This window comes from Loxodonta africana, chromosome 7, assembly GCF_030014295.1.
Source record: "Loxodonta africana isolate mLoxAfr1 chromosome 7, mLoxAfr1.hap2, whole genome shotgun sequence".
Classification (NCBI taxonomy): domain Eukaryota; kingdom Metazoa; phylum Chordata; class Mammalia; order Proboscidea; family Elephantidae; genus Loxodonta; species Loxodonta africana.
The window spans coordinates 57,199,891-57,220,388 of NC_087348.1; the positions used below are offsets into that span (position 1 = coordinate 57,199,891).

General features: G+C 37.7%; 1 protein-coding gene across 1 annotated transcript in view; it reads right to left on the reverse strand.

Annotated features, from left to right (window-relative positions):
- ANO3 (anoctamin 3) overlaps nt 1-20,498 on the reverse strand; it is a 529,603-nt gene that overhangs the window by 181,673 nt on the left and 327,432 nt on the right. The window contains exons 3-4 of the mRNA XM_023550773.2: nt 17,862-18,056; nt 16,429-16,500 (exon numbers count right to left, since the gene is read on the reverse strand). Of these exons, the coding sequence (XP_023406541.1) occupies nt 16,429-16,500; nt 17,862-18,056 (267 nt within the window). The remainder of the gene's footprint in view (nt 1-16,428; nt 16,501-17,861; nt 18,057-20,498) is intronic.

Below are 20,498 nucleotides of genomic sequence, written 5' to 3' on the forward strand. Positions count from 1 at the left end.
CAGATGACACAACCTTGCTTCCTGAAAGTGAAGAGGACTTGAAGCATTTACTGATGAAGATCAAAGACCACAGCCCTCAGTATGGATTATGCCTCAACATAAAGAAAACAAAAATCCTCACAACTGGACCAATAAGCCACATCATGATAAACAGAAAAGACTGAAGTTGTGAAGGATTTCATTTTACTTGGATCCACAATCAACACCCACGGAAGCAGCAGTCAAGAAATCAAAAGACACATTGCATTGGGCAAATCTGCTGCAAAGGTCCTGTTTAAAGTGTTGAAAAGCAAAGATGTCACCTTGAAGACTAAGGTGCTCCTAACCAAGGCATGGCATTTTCAATCACACCATATACATGTGAAAGCTGGTCAATGAATAAGGAAGACCAGAGAATTTACACCTTTGAACTGTGGTATTTGTGGAGAATATTGAATATACTATGTACTGTCAGAAGAACGAATAGATTTGTCTTGGAAGAAGTATAACCAGATTGCTCCTTAGAAGCAATGATGGCGAGACTGCATCTTGCACACTTTGGACATGTTGTCAAGAGAGATCAGTCCCTGGAGAAGGACATCATGTTTGGTAAGTACAGGATCAGCAGAAAAGAAAAAGACCCTCAACGAGATGGATTGATACCATGGCTGCAACAATGGGCTCAAGCATAACATCGATTGTAAGGTCGGCACACGACTGGGCAGTGTTTTGTTCTGTGGTACATAGGGTTGCTATGAGTCAGAACTGACTCAAGGGCACCTAACAATAACAACAACAGCCATGTAATCCCTTTACTTGTCTCTATTTCCTCATCTACAAAATGAACAGGTTTATCGAGGTCTTTAAGGATCCTCTAAGCTCTCAAAATGATTTGATTACTAATTTAATGTTTCCAAAAGACAAAATGCCAATTTAAATTAATGTATTTCATTTCCCATAGAACACAAGAAATACAGAAAAATGTGTGTAAGTTTCTTCACTCATTTCAATCTTCTATTTTACTCACAAATTAATTTTTTAGGCAGAGCCTTTTTTGTTTGTTTTGGTTTGGTTTGACTTTTTTTTTTCCCTCTTTAATTACTATAACACAAAGATTCCTGGAAGAGGAACATCCTTACCTTACACATCTTGCTGGAGAAAATCTTAGTCAATTCTGGAAGTCTTGCCAAAAGCTAACCTCATCACAAAGCCTTTTCAAATCTTCTACTGCTCTCCTTCCCCAAGACCCAACTTGAACTGATCATTTTGCCTTCTGAGTTCTAGCATACTTTGTTTTCTTTTGGCTTCCTTTAATTTTGCTGAAATTAGACTAAGTTATCCTAATAGCAAGGATCTTTATCATTTTGTTGTGGTGGTGGTGGTTTGTTTGTTTTTAATTTTCTGTAGAGTCTAACACAGCTTGATCTTTAATAGGCTAGTTCATGGAAAAATAAAAAAATAAGGAAAAGAAAAATAGTACTGGTTATTTTTGAAAATCCTGATCTTAATGTTATAATTTAAACTTCCTTTTACTGTTAGGGATGCGTGTATGTTTACCTTTTTCACTGTCATTTGTCTTGAAATCACCCAGAAGAACTTTTCTGTAATTTATCTAATGATAGTTTTCTTGGTAGGAAGAACGTAAACTTTTGTCACTATAATGTAAGTGGTAACACTGCCTTTTAGGATGTTCATAAAATCCCTCCTCAACCCAGAACAGATTTTTTTTTTCCTTTTGTACCAATATAAATGAGTAAAACTCTGGTGAAAGGTCAGACTGTACACAGTACTGGGGAAACCAGCACAATATGTACAAGGCAAGATCATGGAAGCTGCATAGACACATCCAAACCCCCTGAGGGGCCGAAATGCCTGGCTGTGGGTTGTGGGGACCATGGTCTTGGAGAACATCTAGCTCAATTGGCATAACATAGTTTATAAAGAAAATATTCTACGTCCTACTTTGGTGAGTAGTGTCTGGGGTCTTAAAAGCCTGTGAGCGGCCATGAAGGATGCTCCACTCGTCTCACCCCTCTGGGAGCAAGGAAGAATGAAGAAAACTAAAGATAAAAGGGAAAGATTAGTATAAAGGACTAATGGACCACATCTACCACAGCCTCCACCAGACTGAGTATAATACTACTAGATGGTGCCCAGCTACAACCACTGTCTGCTCTGACAGGGATCACAATAGAGGGTCCCAGATGGAGCTGACGAAAAATGTAGAACAAAATTCTAACTCAAAAAGAAAGATCGGACTTGCTGGCCTGACAGAGACTGCAGAAATCCTGAGAGTATGGCCCCTGGACACCCTTTCAGCTCGTAATGAAGCACTCCTGAAGTTCACCCTTCACTCAAAGATTAGACAGGCGCATAAAACAAAATGAGACTAAAGGGGCACGTCAGTCCAGGAGTAAGGGCTAGAAGGCAGGAGGGGTCAGGACAGCTAGTAATAGGGAACCTAAGGTTGAGAAGGGAGAGTGTTGACATGCCATGGGGTTGTTAAGCAATGTCATAAAACAATATGTGTACTAACTGTTTAATGGGAAGCTAGTTTGTTCTGTAAACCTTCATCTAAAGTACAATAAAAAAAAGAAAATAAATAAATTAGTAGAACTTTTGGAACAAATTTTGTCAATATGTTTCAAGAGCATAGCTGGCGATTACCCTAAAATCATGACCTAAAAGAAAGAAAAGCTTTTGACAAAAATGTTCCTCCATTCTATGTAGTCTGGTGGTACAGTGGTTAAGTGTTCACCTGCTAACCACTGGCCGCTCCTTGGAAACTCTATGGGCTAGTTCTACTCTGTCCTGTAGTGTTGCTATGAGTAGGAATCGACTCGATGGCAATGAGTTCTACAGCATGGATAATAAAATGGAGAAACAATTGTCATCTTAACAAATAGCAACTCCATTCTTTTGTTTCCACAGACCCAAAAACTAGGAGTCATCTTGACCCCTGAGATTCTCTTTTGCCCATAAATGATACTTAAATACATTACATTGGCTTAGCATAAAGCAGTACATTTTTACCCATTTATCTTCATTTATTTATGTATCTCTCATTAACATTTTATGGACCAAGCTTATTGTCTTATTTATTTATTTATTTATTCATTTCTTTATCCCTATCACCTAGAATAAGGTCTGATATGTACTTTGCATTCAATAAATATCTGTTGAGTGAATAAATGAATTTACATGACAGCAAATCTTGTCTCACTTACTTCTAAAACTTGACCATTTATCAACACCTGAATATAGTTCCTTAGTCCAAGTCATCGCCATATCTTGACAAAAAAAAAAAAAAAAAACCTGTTGCCATTGAGCCAATTCTGACTCATAATGACTCTATTGGACAGAGTAGAACTGCCCCACATAGTTTCAGAGGAGTACCTGCTGGATTCCAACAACTGACCTTTTGGTTAACAGCCATAGCACTTAATCACTACACCACCGGTGTTTCCATACCTTGATCAGAAGTCTGTATAAGCTTCCTAACTGGTCTTTCTATTTCTATATTTTGCCCCTACCGCAAGAGCTGCCAGAGTGACCCTTTAAATCCTAAGCAAAAGCACCCTAAACCTCTTCTCAAAATCCTCCAATATTTTCATAGCTCTAAGTGAATCCAGAGTCTATATTGGTCATGTCACTAGTTATTGGACATGTATAATCCAGCTTCTTACTACCCCTTACAACCTGTCTTCATTATCCTATGCTGCTGTAATAGTAATACCACAAGTGGATGGCTTTACCTAATAAAAATCTATTCTCTCACGGTTTAGGAGGCTAGATGTTCAAATTCAGGGCACCGGCTCTAAGGAAAGGCTTTATTTCTCTGTTGGCTCTGGGGGAACGTGGTTGTCTTTCCAGCTTCTGTTTCCTGGTTCCTTAGAGATCTCCATATGGCTAGGCGTCTATCTTCTCCCCACCTCTGCTTGCTTAATCTGCTTCTTTTATATTTCATAAGAGATCAACTCAAGACACATTCTACTCTAATCCTGTCTTATTGACATAACAAAGACAATCCATTCTGAAATGGGATTATAACCACAGGTATAGAGGCTAGGATTTACAACACAACTCAAATCCATAACACCATAAACCCTACCCTTGATCCTCCAACCCAGCTGAACCCGGTTCCTTGCTGTTAAATATCCTCTCATTAGATTTTAGCATTTCTGAAATCTGGATGAGGTAAACAACTCATGCATATATTTAGCATGGTATACTCATTGCTGTCGAGTTGATTTTTACTTATGGTGACTCCATGTGTTACAGAGTACAACTGCTCCATAGGATTTTCTTGGCTATAACCTTTACAGAAGCAGACTGGCAGGACTTTCTTCTGTGGTACCTCTGGGTGGATTCAAACTACCAAATTTAGATTAGTAGTTGAGAGCAAACTGTTTGCTCCACCCAGACACCTTATTTAACATGGTGGCTATCCATTTTCCTAAAAGCTTTTATTAATTTAATGGCACTTATTACAATTGATGGAAACCCTGGTGGCACAGTGGTTAAGTGCTATGGCTGCTAACTAAAAGGTTGGTAGTTCGAATTCACCAGGTTTCTTGGAAACTCTATGGGGCAGTTCTACTCTGTCCTAAAGGGTCAGTATATGGTCGCTATGAGTTGGAATCTACTTGATGGCAATGGCTTATTGCAATTGATAATGTCTCAAAACCCAGGAAGTTCAATAATTAAGAAAAATAGACTTTTAGTAACAAATATACTGCAGCTTTCTGGTACAAGAATAACAGGATAATTTTGATTTTGATCAATGTCATTCTTGCTGCTCTCTACTGGCAGAATGACAGGAAGATATACATCCTTGAAAAGGGAGTCCTCAAAGCTTAAATAAGTCATTTACTATGTTGAAGGAAGGAGTATGATATAATGCAAAGAGAGTTAACATTGGTTTAAGGAAAAAAAAAAAAGGTTAACATCCTGGTTCTGTCATCTATTAGTTGGGTGGCAGTGGGTCAGTTATAGTTTCTTAATCTGATAATTGGGAATAAAGTAATAAAATTTTCTCGTAGAGTAGTTCTAGGGATTAAATGAGATAACCCATACAAAGTAGACAATTTCTAGTATTTAGGAATCTACAAATTTTGTAGTTTGGGGCTACCACAAAAGTCATGTCTTCTATATTAAAGCCTAGGTAGATATTATGTAATAGCTAGCGTATGCCAATGGGGAATTATAAATTTAATCTGTAAATCATTTTCCTAATCATCAATAATATGATTTATGATGGAAACTCATACTGAGTCAAGTAAGAATGCATTAACCAAAGCCAAACGAGTTGCTCTTGAGTTGATTCTGACTCATAGTGACTCTACAGAACAGAGTCCATAGGGTTTCCAAGGAGTGGCTGGTGGATTTGAACTGCCAACCTTTTGGTCAGCCGCTGAGCTCTTAAGCACTGTGCCAGCAGGGCTCCAGGAATGCACTAAGTGTTGTAAATTTTGTTTGCAAGCCAGCATCAGTTCAAAACGAGAGGGGCATGATCAATATATGAAGCTACTATAATTAATTTATGATCATAACACAAACGCAGGGTAACCTCCAGGAGTGTAATTTTAATAGCCAAGTTATTCCAGTACAGTTGTTCTTCGTTATTATGATGAAATTTTATTTCACTGCTGTGTTGCATTGCATTGTAACTGCAAGAACATCTTGAAATGGATGAGGTAGCTCTTGTACAATTTTAGATATACATGAGTAAGACTATTAGTTTGTCTCTATTGCTACTGTACAACCTTTCTATATATTGCTAAGAATAGTTTGCTCCAATATTGCCAGAGTAATTGAGGCTGCAGACTAAAATAATAATGTTATGTAAGGTTTTCTTCCTATTTTATAATTTACGCAGTTTGAATCCACCAGCCGCTCCTCGGAAAACTTATGGAGCAGTTCTATTCTGTCCTATAGGGTCACTAAGAGTTGGAATCGACTCGACGACAACAGGTTTGGTTTGGTTTGCATATACACTCTCACTTGAGACTCACGAAAACTATGAATTAAATTCTGTTTAAAAAATCTCTATTTGCATTATAAGGAGAAATTAAATTGTAATATTAACATCTCCATCTCACATATCAGGAAACGGAGGCAACAACAGTGTATACCCAGCTAGTAAGTGAGAGAGTTGGTTCTTGAAACTAGGTCTTCTCACTGATAATAAATTCCGTGAATTTTAAAGTTATTATTCCACAAAAGCTTCAGGGCAAGAATAAATCTAATTATCTACATACGGTTTACCCAGTGCTTAGAGTCTGGTGAAAACGAGGATCCAAACGTATTAACTCTTTGCAGTTTCTTTGTTACCAACTTTTCCTAATCCTATCATTGTTCACCTAAAGTCTTGACACTAGTCAGTCACAATGAGGGTACCGATGAAGCTATACTCAGTCAATGCCATAACAAGGCAAATCCTGCAAATACACACTTTGATCATTGTTTCAGGGTTCTCATCCATCCTTATTTACATTTACCCAATGATCGTTTATCTGCTTATTGCTGAGTAAATTGTATGTGCTAGGTAATATGAATAAAACATGATCTAGTGAACTTGACAGTGAGTGCAGCCAGCAGCAGCTCAGCCACTATCAAACAAGACCTTCTCCTCCTATCCATTGTCCTCAAGACACTGAGCACTGCCTGTAACTCTGTTTCTGACTTCAACCAGTTAAAACCAGTTTACTAGCCTCAAAAATGTTCTAAAGTAGCGTGCCAAAAAAAAAAAAAACAAGAAACAAACCCAGTGCCATCGAGTCGATTCCGACTCATAGCGACCCTGTAGGGCAGAGTAGAACTGCACCATAGAGTTTCCAAGGAGCGCCTGGAGGATTCGAACTGCCGACCCTTTGGTTAGCAGCTGTAGCACTTAACCACTAGGCCACCAGGGTTTCCAAAGTAGCCTAAGCCTCAATAAAACCTACTTGACTATTAAAAAAATCCCTGCCCCAGGTGGAACTTACCTGCCATTTTCTATACATACTAAAAGCAAAAAAATGCAATTTGTCTTATTGTGCCTACAATGCCATGATAACCTATGTGATCCGTGTTGTTTGTATGTACTTCCTTGTGAGGGACAGTATAAAAGGTTCTGCTTCCCTTTGTCAGGGACCTTGATTTGAAATATATACCTCCTTGCTCCTTGCCTGCATGCTTGCAATAAACATCCTTCTACTTCCTCACGTCAGTGTACTTTCATTGACTCAGAGCTACACTGGGTAGGGCCTACATTTAGGTAACAAACTGAATATGAATAGGGCTATATTCAAAGTGCTATAATAATAGGGACGAGGGAGTACATACATGCCTTGGAGTATTAGAGAGAATTTCACATCAGAGTAATGTTAGAAAGGTAACTCCCCTACTACTTAAGAAGAAGGATAACTTTCAGGTCTTTAAATTCTCTACAAAAAGGAATATATTCAGATTAGGTCCTCAGTAAGAAAATTAAAGACATGATACCTAACAGGTGAGAAAAATCACAGTAATGGATGACATTACAAAGAGCAAAGTTATGGGCAGATTCTGCAGCAGAATCTCCAAAGATGTGTGCATGTTATTACCTACTTTGCCTTTATCCATTCATCTGTCTTTTCACTAATCCTAGAAATATACACTGGGCACTTACTATGTGCCAGGTACTGTTCTTGATTTTAGGGCTATAGTTGTGAAAAAGATTGGCAAAGTCTCTGTTCTCTGAAAACAGACAGAGAGAAAAACGAAAAATCACAAAATTTTAGGTAATGATAAGTATTATGAGAGGAGGCATGGTGGCAAAATGGTTAAGCCCTTGGCTACTAACTAAAAGGTTGGCAGTTCAAATCCACCCAGGGTCTCCTCACGAGAAAAAACCTGTCAATCTGCTTCTGTAAAGATTACAGCAAACAAAACCCTATGTGGCAGTTCTACCCTGTCACATGGGGTGGCTATGAGTCAGAATTGACTTAAGGGCACCCAACAACGAGTATCATGAAGAAAAATAAATCAAGATTAGGAGACAGAAAGTGAGAGGAATGTGAACTTGCTACATTTTAGTGTAGGGCCATGGGGTAAGAGAAAGCTTAGTAAGAACAAGGAATACAAAAAGGTTGGTTTGGCTGCAGCACAGCGAGTGAGGGGAAGCCTTAGGAAATGGCCGAGAGAGGTCAGGTCTATGCCCTGCAAATGCCACTGTCTTTAAGGTATATACATTTTGTTTTAAGTGTAGTGGGAAACCGCTGGAGGGGTCTGAGTAAAGAAGTGATAAGATTTAATTTTCTTTTTTTGTAAAGCTTCCTGTAACTGTTGTATGGAAAACAGCTTGAAAGGAGGCAAGAGTTGGAGGAGGGAAATCAGTTGGGAGCTCACTGCATTTTTCTACCAAGAGATGGTGACGGATTGGACTACGGTGCAGCAGTGGAGGTGGTATGCAATGGTTAGATTCTGAATACACTTTGAAAACTGAGCAAAGAGAACTTACTGAATGTGTTCAGTAAATAATTCAAAAGATTTAATGTGACTGTGAGGCTGGCGCTCCTTGGAAACTCTATGGGGCAGTTCTACTCTGTCTTATAGGGTCGCTATGAATCGGAATCGACTCGAAGGCAGTGGGTTTTTTTTTTTTTTTTGGTGAGGCTATCACAACTGGAAAATGTTATGTTCTTCCAATGAAGTTCCCTTATTTCCATAATTCTTAAATAGATTGGCAATGTTATTAGAAAGTTCTTTCTTATATCATCATATTATGAAATGCTATTGGAAAAACATAATGAAAACTAGAAGATATTATCTAATATTATAGAATTAAACAAAATTACCATGTAATCAGTTGACTATAATTGTTTAAGAAATGAGGCCAACAGGTACTCCACCAATCTAAACTATTAAGCTTGTAGAAACCAATAAAAAAAAAAAAAAAAAAAAACAATGCCCTAACACATTCATATAAACCACTTCCTGAGGGACTCATTTCATATTAGCACAACACTGACTTCACAAGATTAGATAGATATGTGTTTCAGCTGGTTGTACTCAAAGGCTGATTGTACTCAGATTGTGTTGGTCTCAGAGGGCCCTGCAAATTCTGTATATTTCATTTTTATGCTTCCTCATTTTAATACAGTGTACACAGGGGCCTAGGAAAAGAGTATTTTCGATTGTCTCATAGGCATGGGAAAGCCGGACAATCAATAAGGAGACTGAAAAAGAATTGACACTTTTGAATTATGGTATTGGTGAAGAATATTTAATATACCACAGACTGTATTAGAACAAAGAAATCAGTCTCAGAAGAAGTATAGCCAGAATGCTCCTGAGAAGCAAGGACGGCGAGACTTAATCTCACATACTATGGACATACTATCAGGAGGGAGACCAAGCCCTGGAGAAGAACATTATGCTTGGTAAAGTAGAGGGTCAGTGAAAAAGAGGAAGCCTCTCAATGAGATGGATTGACACAGTGGTTGCAACAATGGGCTCAAGCATAACAATGATTGTGAGGATGGCGCAGGACTGGGTAGTGTTTTTACTTCTGTTGTACATAGGGTCACTCTGAGTCAGAACGGACTTGATGGCACCTAACAGCATAACAACATAGGCAGGGGCAGAGGCAAGCATGACTTGCTTATTAATGTGGAATTCTCTGCCCTTGTTATTTTCCAGAATACTAAGAAGAAAAAAGAGTAAGCAATGTAGAAACGTTTCCAGGAGAAATGGGCAATATCACTGCACCAGGATTTCAAATTCATTCATGTTACATGGATCCATACTTCCCAGAATGACTAAGGGGGAGGAAGTGAGAGAAGGGGTGGGGGGTAGAATGATGTCTTAGCTTTGTGAGATGATCTATAAAAAGCAGAACTAAAGGCTCCGAGATGGCAATAAAAAGAATGAAAGGAAAAACAAACAACAGAAGTCCAAGCTTCCAACATTATTGGCTTTCTTTAACCAACTCTTCCCCAAATATATTTCATAATTGAATACCACCCTTCCCTCCAAACATGATAGATATTAACATCCTGAGAACTAGTGCTCTATGGTAATCACTAACCTGGTAATACAAGGGTTAAGTACTCAGCTACTAACCAAAAGGCTGACAATTCAAGCCCACACAGCTGGTCTGTGAGAAAAAGACCTGACAATGTGCTTCCTTAAAGATTACAGTGAAGAAAACGTTTCGGGGCAGTTCTACTCTATCACATGGGGTCACCATGAGTTGAAAATTGATGCGAAGGCACCCAACAATAACATCAATCCCTACTGTGGTGATTAAGAGAGCAAGTGAGGAGTTCAGCCTGCTTGGGATGGAATCTCAGTTTTCCATTGACTGGATATTTGGCAATTTATTTCACCTCTTGGTGAACAGATTCCTCATTTGTAAAAAAGGAGGATGACAATAGTATTTAACCCAAAAGGCGATGAAAATTCAATGAAATAATGGAGGAAAAGTACTATGCAATAAGACTTCAGTAAATTATTGTTATTCCACTATGCTATAATATCTGCATTCTGATGATAATAGGAACAGCTGTTTAGTGTAGACATGACTGAGTCCTTCAGATTCAGTGTGAAAGACAAGTTTAATGAATGACTGAATAAGGCAATGAACAACTATTTGTTGAACCTATACTATGTGCGGGAGCCCTGGTAATGCAGTGGTTAAGCACTCGGCTGCTAACTGAAAGATCAGTGGTTTGAACCCACCAGCTTCTCCATGGGAGAAAGTTGTGGCAGTCTGCTTCTGCAAAGATTATAGCCTTGAAAACCATACGTTCCACAGAGTCGCTATGAGTAGGAATCAACTTGATGGTAATGGTTTTTTTTTTTTTTTTTTTGATTATTGCTTCCTCTAAAGCTCTCATTTTGAACATTAGGAAATTTCACTCCTCAGTGAAACAGTGACTACATGCAGTTAACTCTGCCACACTGTTAATATTCTCTTGGGGCAGCTCACAGCAGTCCAATGAAAAAAAAAGGAAACCCTTTAATTAAATGCATTATTCAGGTTCCAAAAATTGTAGCACAACCTACTGGTGCTTGGAAACTCCCATTTAATAACCAACCAGATGCTAGCAGCTGGTAGTCTGCACTCCAAAGCAAAATCAGGGTAGGCAGCTTTTTTGAATTTTAAGGAAAGCACATGTTGCTTAAATACTTACTCATGTTTCATTTAATTACTCTCAGTATATTTGATGTCGTTTTGCTTAATCTCTTTTCAAAGTGGATAGCTGACTCTAAAACAGTAGTCCCCAGCCAGGTGTTACATCCAGATGGATTCCTGGAATGCTTAGTGATATCATAGTCAGCTATAGATTCATTCTCACCTTCAGTATAAATGCAGAGATCTCATCACGTGTGCATGTTTGAAGCCTTTCAGAAGTTGCAATGTTCTCTAACTTGAATGAATGACAGATTGATGCTGGGGGATGTTAAAAAATTGAGTATGAAATGTAATACCTGAAGATATATAAATACAAACCAGGTAGGTAAAAAGATTGAGATACAGCAAAATGATGAGGAAAGAAATATAGAATTAGGGCATCCAATTATATTAAGCAGTTTGGGACAGCAGACTACAAAAATAAGATTTATGGAAGTGAAATAGAAAGGTTTACATGACAGCCTCTTGACTGGTACTAATTTGGGAGCACTGTTACTGAAAAGTGATGTGTAAACTGTTACTACCTCTATGGATATCATGGACAAGGCAAGTTTCACGTTTGTTTTTCCTTTTTATTTTCTGTTCAGACAATAACTGGCAATAGCAACCTCCTTCAGAATTAATTATTATGTCAAAGACTTTTTACTCTAAGTGTATTTGTTCTGATGAAATTTTCTTTTTGAAATTGCATATGAAATGAAACTGCTAAGTGGTGGTCTTTCTGTAAATAGGAAACCTTAATACTTCAGCACTGTTTGTATGCCACACATAAAAAAGGAGTATTGTAAGAGAATATGACTAATTTGGAGCCGCCCAAGATGCTGTTATAAACAATGCAAGTCATGGTTTAAAACATTACTAATGTATCGTAACAATGTCCTTAAAGAGAAACCAAGATAGAATTTTAAGAGCAGAAAGTCTTAATCCTGGTTACATCATGTATTTACCTCAGGGACATTTTAAAATATGGATGCCAAACTCACTCCCCAGACGAATTAAAACTAATTCTCTGGAGCTTTAAGAGCTCCCAGGTAATTTGAATGCGCAGCCAAAAGTTGAGAAACTCTGACGCAGGCAATGTGGCTAGCCCACCACATGTTCACTATTGAGAACTCAGGGCTTACTGCTGTCTTAGGTGGCTAAAGTAGGGGCTTGGCATAGTAATGTCACATTTTACTTATTTCTAGTTTTACTTATTTTATTTCTATTCAATTTATAAAAGTGGGAAAGCCTCAGTTCAAAAGCCTTGCTCATGAGCAAGTCCAGGCAGCTATAGATTTGAAAGTAAATCTTGGGTAGCTGAGACAGACTTTATGAGGTAACATCATAGGCAGCGTAGGAGGTTGACTACATTTGTCATTATTACAGGAAAACTAAATCAAAATAAAGAATAAATGAAAACGAATGGAGAGTCAGGATAAAACAATATCAGAATCTCTCCAAATACTGGGTAACCATCAACCAGTTTCAAATTTCAGTTATGAAAACTATCCATAGAATTGTGTGCTATTTTGACTGAAATATGGGCATTTTTCCTATTTGCCAAAACATTATGATGGAAATGTTTTCTTTAAACAGTTTTTATTTTATTACAATATTTCAACATGTTTAGGGAAAAAAAAAAAATACCAGTGGCAAGAAGTAACATAATCACCACCAAATGATCTCACCACTTAAAGATACTTAAAAAAAAAAAAAAAGATACTTACTCACTATTAATTAGCATACTGCTAGATTTCTTTCTAGTTCTTTTCAAACACATTTTTAACTAAGATGAAAGCAAGACTAGGTTGATATTTAGGCTGTTTTTTGTTGGTGATTTTTTTTTTTAAATTTCATTTCGCAACATGACATTTAATGTTCTATAATACAATTTAATAATGGCTAGTGATTTTCCATAGGGATGCTATGAGTTGGAATCGACTCAACAGCACCAAGTTTGCTTTTTGTTTGCTATGTGATATTCTAACATGTAGCTGTTTTACAATTATTTTACCTACTCTGATACTATTGGAATATTCAATTTTCTTCCATTTCTAATATTTTTAATTATTATAAACAAAGCTGCTAGAAAAAAAAGTACTTTTTTTCATTTCCCATATTATTTCCTTAGGATATATTTTTAAAAGTAAAGTTGTATAGTTTGTTCCTAAAATAAATGTTCTACCTTTTTGCTTTACAGTTTTCCTCATTTCATCCATATAGTAAAACATCTCATCAAAGAGCCATTTCATTCACTTGATTATACAGAAGGAAACAGAGTTTAAGCTGGCAGAATGACCTTTCAAGTTTGTTGCCCTTTCCTCCTGAGACTTTATTAACATAAAAATAAAATAATTTTTAAAAGGCAAAACCTACAATGATCTTCTAGAATTAAAATTTCTAAGGGAAGAGTATTGAATGATGGAGTAACTCAGCCTAGAATTTATGCAGAGGAGGGAGAAGAGAATGAATATCCTTAGCCAAATCCTAGAGATGTCTGGATAAAAAAAAAATGACAGAAAAACAGAGGGCAAACCCAAAAAAAGAATCTGTTGCCGTTGATTCAATTCTGACTCATAGCAACCCTATAGGACAGACTAGAACTGCCCCATAGGGTTTCCAAGGAGCAGCTGCTGGACTCAAACTGCTGACCTTTTGGTTAGCAGCCAAACATTTAACCACGGCACTACCAGGGCCCCAGTAGTGAGTATAGGAGGTAAAAATTTAAGACAACTGAAGGCCTGACAATAGAACCTGAAAACCTTTCTCAAAAGAAATTCAAAGTGCTAGACAGTAAAATCTAGGGAAGTTAATGAGGGGGTTGACATTTTAGAGTAAAGTCCTCCTCATTCTATCACTGACTAGGTCTTCTATATAATGGCTCCTAAGCCCTTCACTCTGAAAAGTAAAGCCTTTTAGTTTCTAAGACTTGCCCAGGTAACCAGAGCTCTGAGTCAGTCTCCTTGTTCTTTTATTCTTAAATGTGAATAGACAATCAAAGACCACCAGAATTTTTAGGAAATCCGACAGCCTGAAAGAGAAAGACTAAGTTAAACCCACAGAAAAACTAATCCCTTGAAAAACAGATAAAATTTAAGGATCAGAAGAAAAAACAGTCATAAGTGGTGGTATTAGAAAGATTAAGACATTATACTCATGAAATAAGAATACCATGCTCTGAAAAAATTACATTATGAGAACAAAATAGAGTCTTGAAAATTAAACATACATACATAATTGCCTCCCCTCCCCACCCCCCCCCATACACACACGCACAATCAAAAGATATTTGGAAGAAAAATTCAGAGAACCTTCAGAACAGAGACAGAAATCAAAATCATGAGATGAAAGAAAAATGTTTAACTTTTAGTTGGACTTTCAGAAAAAGTGTATAGAGAGAAAGAAGTACAGAAATTTTAGGAAAATTTAGAAAACACCTAAGTGGAAAGAACGTAAGAAACTTAAACTAAAAGGACAAAAAACTCTAGAGCAGGATGAATAAACACACATACATGCTTATATACCTAAACATGGTGTTGTGTGATCTTATAACACAAGCAGTAAGGATACAGTCATAAAAATTTACAAGAGAGGAGAAAAAAAATCAATTACAAAGGAGTAAGAGACAGATATCAGGTTTCTATCAGAAATAACTAATACTAGATGATAGTGAATCACTGTCTCTAAATTTTTTATTATTGGTTCTCTAATTTTTTTTATTGTACTTTAGATGAAGATTTACAGAACAAGTTTCTCATTAAACAGTTTGTACACATATTGTTTTATGACATTGGTTAACAACCCCACGACATGTTAACACTCTCCCTTCTCAACTTTGTGTTCTCTCTTTTTTTTTTTTTTTTTTATTACCAGCTTTCCTGTCCCCCTCTGCCTTCTAGCCTTCCCCTTGGGCTGTTGTGCCCCTTTAGACTTGTTTTGTTTTATTGGCCTGTCTAATCTTTGGCTGAAGGGTGAACCTCTGGAGTGACTTCATTACTGAGCTAAAAGGGTGTCCAGAGACCATACTCGGGGTTTCTCCAGTCTCCGTCAGGCCAGTTAGTCTGTTCCTTTTTTGTGAGTTAGAATTTTGTTCTACATTTTTCTCCAGCTCTATCCAGAAACCCCAATTGTGATCCCTGTCAGAGCAGTCAGTGATGGCTGCCAGGCACCATCTAGTTGTACTAGACTCAGTCTGGTGGAGGCCATGGTAGATCTGGTCCATTAATCCTTTGGGCTAATCTTTCCATTGTATCTTTAGTTTTCTTCATTCTCCCCTACAGTCTCTAAATTTTAAGGGAAACAATTTTTAATCTATTTTATGCTCAAGTAATTACTAACTAAACGTAAGAGTGAACTGGTCATGTTGATGTGCATACATATAATAAAGAATATAATAACTTAGAATTTGCATTTCAAATCAACATTCTGACCTAGTTGCTTGAGGGCATGCCTGAAAAACAAGAGTGAAAACTGAGAAAGAGGAATATGTAGGATATAAGAAACTCTGGAATTAATCCAGTATCCAGTGAAAAGTCACTGGATAGCAAGAATTTCTTAAAGAAGAATAAGATGAAGGCTGTGGCATAAACAGTAAAGTAAATATAATGGAGCATGATTTTGAGTATTTGATGAGGGGGGTGTAATTTGATGGGGAAGGGTGGGGAGAAGAATGCATTTGACCTTGACTCTAGGAATATTCAATATTGAGAGGCATAGAGGTCATAACAACTTGGAACTATAAAAAAAGAAATACCACATCAGCTGGTTCTTTGGTAAACATTATTTTCATTGCTAAATTGGGAGTCAAGAGATATTGCTGAACTATGTTAGAACATGATATAGAGGTATAAATATACTCTCTAAACTATAATTTTAACCAACAAACTCGAATTTAAAATAGCAATATAACTCTAAAAAATCCAAAGGCTATGTAAATGTGCTAAACCTTTATCTGGCATAACAAGCAATCAATAGATAATGCTTAAATCTGATAAGTCTAGAAGTAGTAGTATAAATGTATTTATTCATAGAAAAATCAAAATAAATTTCCAGAATACTAAAAGTAGAAATTGTTAAAATTGTTAGGTTAAAGGACTGTTGGCCCTGGTAATTTCTCATATTATTTGAATTTCAAACTAGACAAGATATTTTAATACATTCTTAAGCTCAGAATATTATATTTACCCACCAGATGTTAGAGGGCAAACATCAAGTTCCCCCTTCAAAAAAAAATTGTTCTACGTTTGGAGACTATAGCTTACCTTTGAAGCGGAAATAAAGGAGAAAAATATTAAAAATCAACTCACCCAAGCAAAAATCACTGAGGTCTGTGAAAGAACAGTTAAGCACAGAGTCTTTTTTACTCTCCTCAGCGCTAACTGAAAAAAAGAAAAAAAAACACTTGGAAGTTTCAGGAAATAGAAACATGGTAACAGAAAATGACCATGGCAACTGATATCTAAATGGTGACCAAACTTCAAGAATTTTTTTAAGAAAATGAGTTGAAATTAGTTATTTAAAATGCCATTCTCAATAAGGGAAAGAAGCATGCATATTATGACTAATACCTTCATCGTAATGAACAATTAGTCATTTTCCTTATTGCACCTGGTTGTAAAAAAGCTGACTGTTAATAATAACTAGTGATTTTATAATATGTTTGAAAATAGAATCTTATTTTCGAATTATCCAGAGGAAGAAGCAACCCTACAGAATCATATGGGAATGCAGAAAGGGACAGAAAAATAAAAATACTTCTTTCACTGGACAAAAGGGACTCTGGTTGTATTTTGACTCCTGACTCTTGTGAAAAGGGATTGTCCGAAGGCATAATGAAGGCAGTGGTGGTTCAGTAGTAGAATTCTTGCCTTCCATTTGGGAGACCCAGGTTCCATTCCTGGCCAAGGTACCTTAAACACAGCTACCACCTGTCCATCAGTGGAAGCTTGCGTGTAGCTACGTGATGCCGAACCAATTTCAGTGGCGCTTTCAGACTAAGACACGCTAGGAAGAAACGTTTCGAGATCTAATTCTGAAAATCAGCCAATGAAAACCCTGTGGATCACCATGTGACAAGGGCTGACTGGACAGCAGCTAACAACAACAACAAAGGCATAATGGTGTGGCTCAGGTGGGCAGTTACGTGTAGAAGAGTCCCTAAGGACAGGCACAATATCTCTTTACGTGTGACATCTGGTTCGTACATCCCTGAATTTCAGCCCTTGTGCTATCCGAGGCTTGAATGCCAACATTTTGTTGCCAACACTTGTCCGACTATATCTTCATGCATGAAAGTCTTCACTGTTATATTGTCAATATTATTTAAAGTCTCTGGTCTTTTTTTTTCCCCAAAAAAACTGAGTTTTTATTATTGTTGACATATTCTACTCAAATATTGGTTATAAGTTCTTGCCTGGAATAGTATTCATCAATAAAATGGATGTAAACAGTAGCCAAATGAGCTGGTGATTTACGGAGTTGAGTCTGTCTTCCACTGTAAACAGCCAGTATTCAGTCCAGGTTCATATGGAATTGACTATCTCCAGGGTAAGGAAAGAAAGAAAACACATCTGGTCAACCAATGGACTTTCATGGGTTACCTGTTCTCCTTTCTATGTGAGCTTGCTTCCTTAAATTAAGAGGTCTCTAAACATTAGTCACATAAATGAAGTAATGAAGGGATCACTTGAAAACACTCCCTCTGTATAAACTGAACAAGAAAATCAGAAAAGTTACTCACCTTGTGCTGCCTTGTCAACAGAGACTGAGGTTACAGAAGTGGGAGCCTGAGATTCACTCTCATTTGACTGGAAGAGTGAGGTAGATTGGCTCAAGCTCTGTGAGTATGTGTAGCTTTGGGCGAGGCAAGGCAGGGATCTCCGAGATGGTTTTAATGAAGTTTCTTTCACCATCTCACTCTTGCTTATATTCATACCTGCAAACGCAAAATGGTGAGTTTTAGCGATAAGAAATAATTAGGAGGGGTCAACGAATGATTTTAATTCTTGTGATGGCTCTTTCAGGAAAGTACTCTTGAGAAGTATCACCTACAGATTAGAACTAATTGAGTTAGTTTTGTTTATATTTTGTCAGAGTGTTTGAGATTTTTGTCAAGCAGTTCTGAGAAATAAGCAGCTCCTCTTCTTATCTGAGCTTTCACCATGCTTTTTAAAGGCTCTGTAGAAAGGAAACTGATTTTTTTAAAATAATTTATTTTCTGTTGTTGAGCAAATACACAACAAAAAGATACACCAATTCAGGAAACTAATTTTTTAAGTTCATTTTGGGGGTTATAGGAACAATGACTGTGATTAAGTCCTCGGATAAACCTATCCATTTCGGTTTTCAAGTAGCAAAATACAGAAAACATATTGCATAAATGGGATCCCCAGGTAGCACAAATGGTTAGGGACTCAACTACTAGCCAAAAGGTTGCCGGTTTGAATCCACCCAGAGAGGCGCACCTCAGAAGACACACCTGGTGATATGCTTCCAAAAGATCACAGCCTTTTAACCCCTACAGAGCACAGTTCTACTCTGCACAAATGGGGTGAATCAACTCGATGGCAACTAACACCAACAAAATTGCATAAACATTCAAATCATTATTACTAAAGGGAATCTTTCCTTTTACAGCCCACCCTATCTTCAAACACATTCATAATGTGGAACAGTAATTAAGAGGCTGGAAAATGATAGCAGAGAATAGTATCAAAGCTGTCAGGCCAGCAGGGGTCCAGAGAGAGAATTCTTGTGTTCACTGTAGGTACCCCTCCTCTCCTGCAGAGAGGCTGATGTGCTACAAGTCCTAGCAGTAAGACTGCCCCTCTACAGGAGACAGGACTCTGCCTGCATACACCTAAGTCCCCACTACACTGCGCACTCCAGCAAGGAATGACCCCAATTCCTCGTCCTCAACCACCCCTGTTACGTCAATACCAGGTCACCCCTTATCTCCAAAATTTCAATCCAAAATATCTCCGGACATTTCCATTTTTGACAGTATATCCCACTCAGATGCCCCTGGGATTCATGTTAAACATGGGAAAATCCACTTAACGCCCTCCTCAGATTTTTCTGTAGATGATCCCTTTATTTTCTCACTACAATATGGTGCTTTCCACATATCCCACTGATGACACTGCTTCCCTTGCCGCCCTCTTCAGTGGTCGCTCTTTTGTTTTCCACAGCATCACATCCCATGTAAGCCTGGCTGGAGGTGGGGTAGATGTCCCACCTGCTCCTAACTCTGCCTCTTTCACTTTGTTTTTCTTCATACTTACTCAATTTAAAAAAAAAAAACAAAAAAACAGAACTTTCAATTTCTGTCATCACATTATTGCTCTACTCATCTTCATTTTCTTTTACCACTTCCAGATTATTTCTCATCATTTGCAAAAAATTTAGCTTTGAATCACCTCATCGTTGCTTTTTCTGCTTAACACTTATCACTCTCATCCACGCTATTTCATTTACTTATTAATTTGCTTATTTCCACGATGACACTGATTTTTGTTCAGTTTAAAAAACCAAACCAAACCAAATCCAGTGCCGTCGAGTCGATTCCGACTCATAGCGACCCCATAGGACAGAGTAGAACTGCCCCATAGAGTTTCCAAAGAGCTCCTGGTGGATTTGAACTGCTGACCCTTTGGTTAGCAGCTGTAGCACTTAACCACTATGCCACCAGGGTTTCCATTTGTTCAGTTTAGTGTACTGAATTATCTCCGGAGCCTAGAACAGTGCCTGGCTCATGGTAGTCCCTCAACAAATATGTGTGGAAGGAAAGGATATTTGAATGTGAGTGCCAACCACCCCTTCTACACTGTGTACTCATTAAGGGCAGGTTTATGTGCTATCTTCTTTGTATCTCCACTGCCCACTGCAAATGCCTGGCACATAACAATGTTTAGTGGAATGAATATTTGGTTAAGACTCTATCTCTTCCAACAAACTTAGTGTCTTCAGCAAGTCTGTAAAACAGACGTTTATATTCCCATCTGTAAAACAAGGGAACTAGGCCGAACTATGAGATCACCAACGAACTTAGAACTATACACCGTGTTCCAGAGAAATAGTTGTCACATTTCCCCATTTCTCTTTACCTGGGTGATGATAACTTTTATAAAGCTGGTTTGATCCTGAAGTACTCCTCAAAATTTCTCACTGACATCCAAGTTAAGCACTTGGGTATGTATACAGCCTGCATGGTATGAATACAATCATAAAATGCCCCCCGCTTCTGTCCCTGGTTTGGGCTTCATGTCACGTGGAGGAAAGAGTCTGCTTACTACAGAGAGCCTGCTGTGTTTCAGGCTCTGTGGTGGGTGCATCATGTATTCGTTCTGGGGGATACTGACTTATTTTACACACGTAA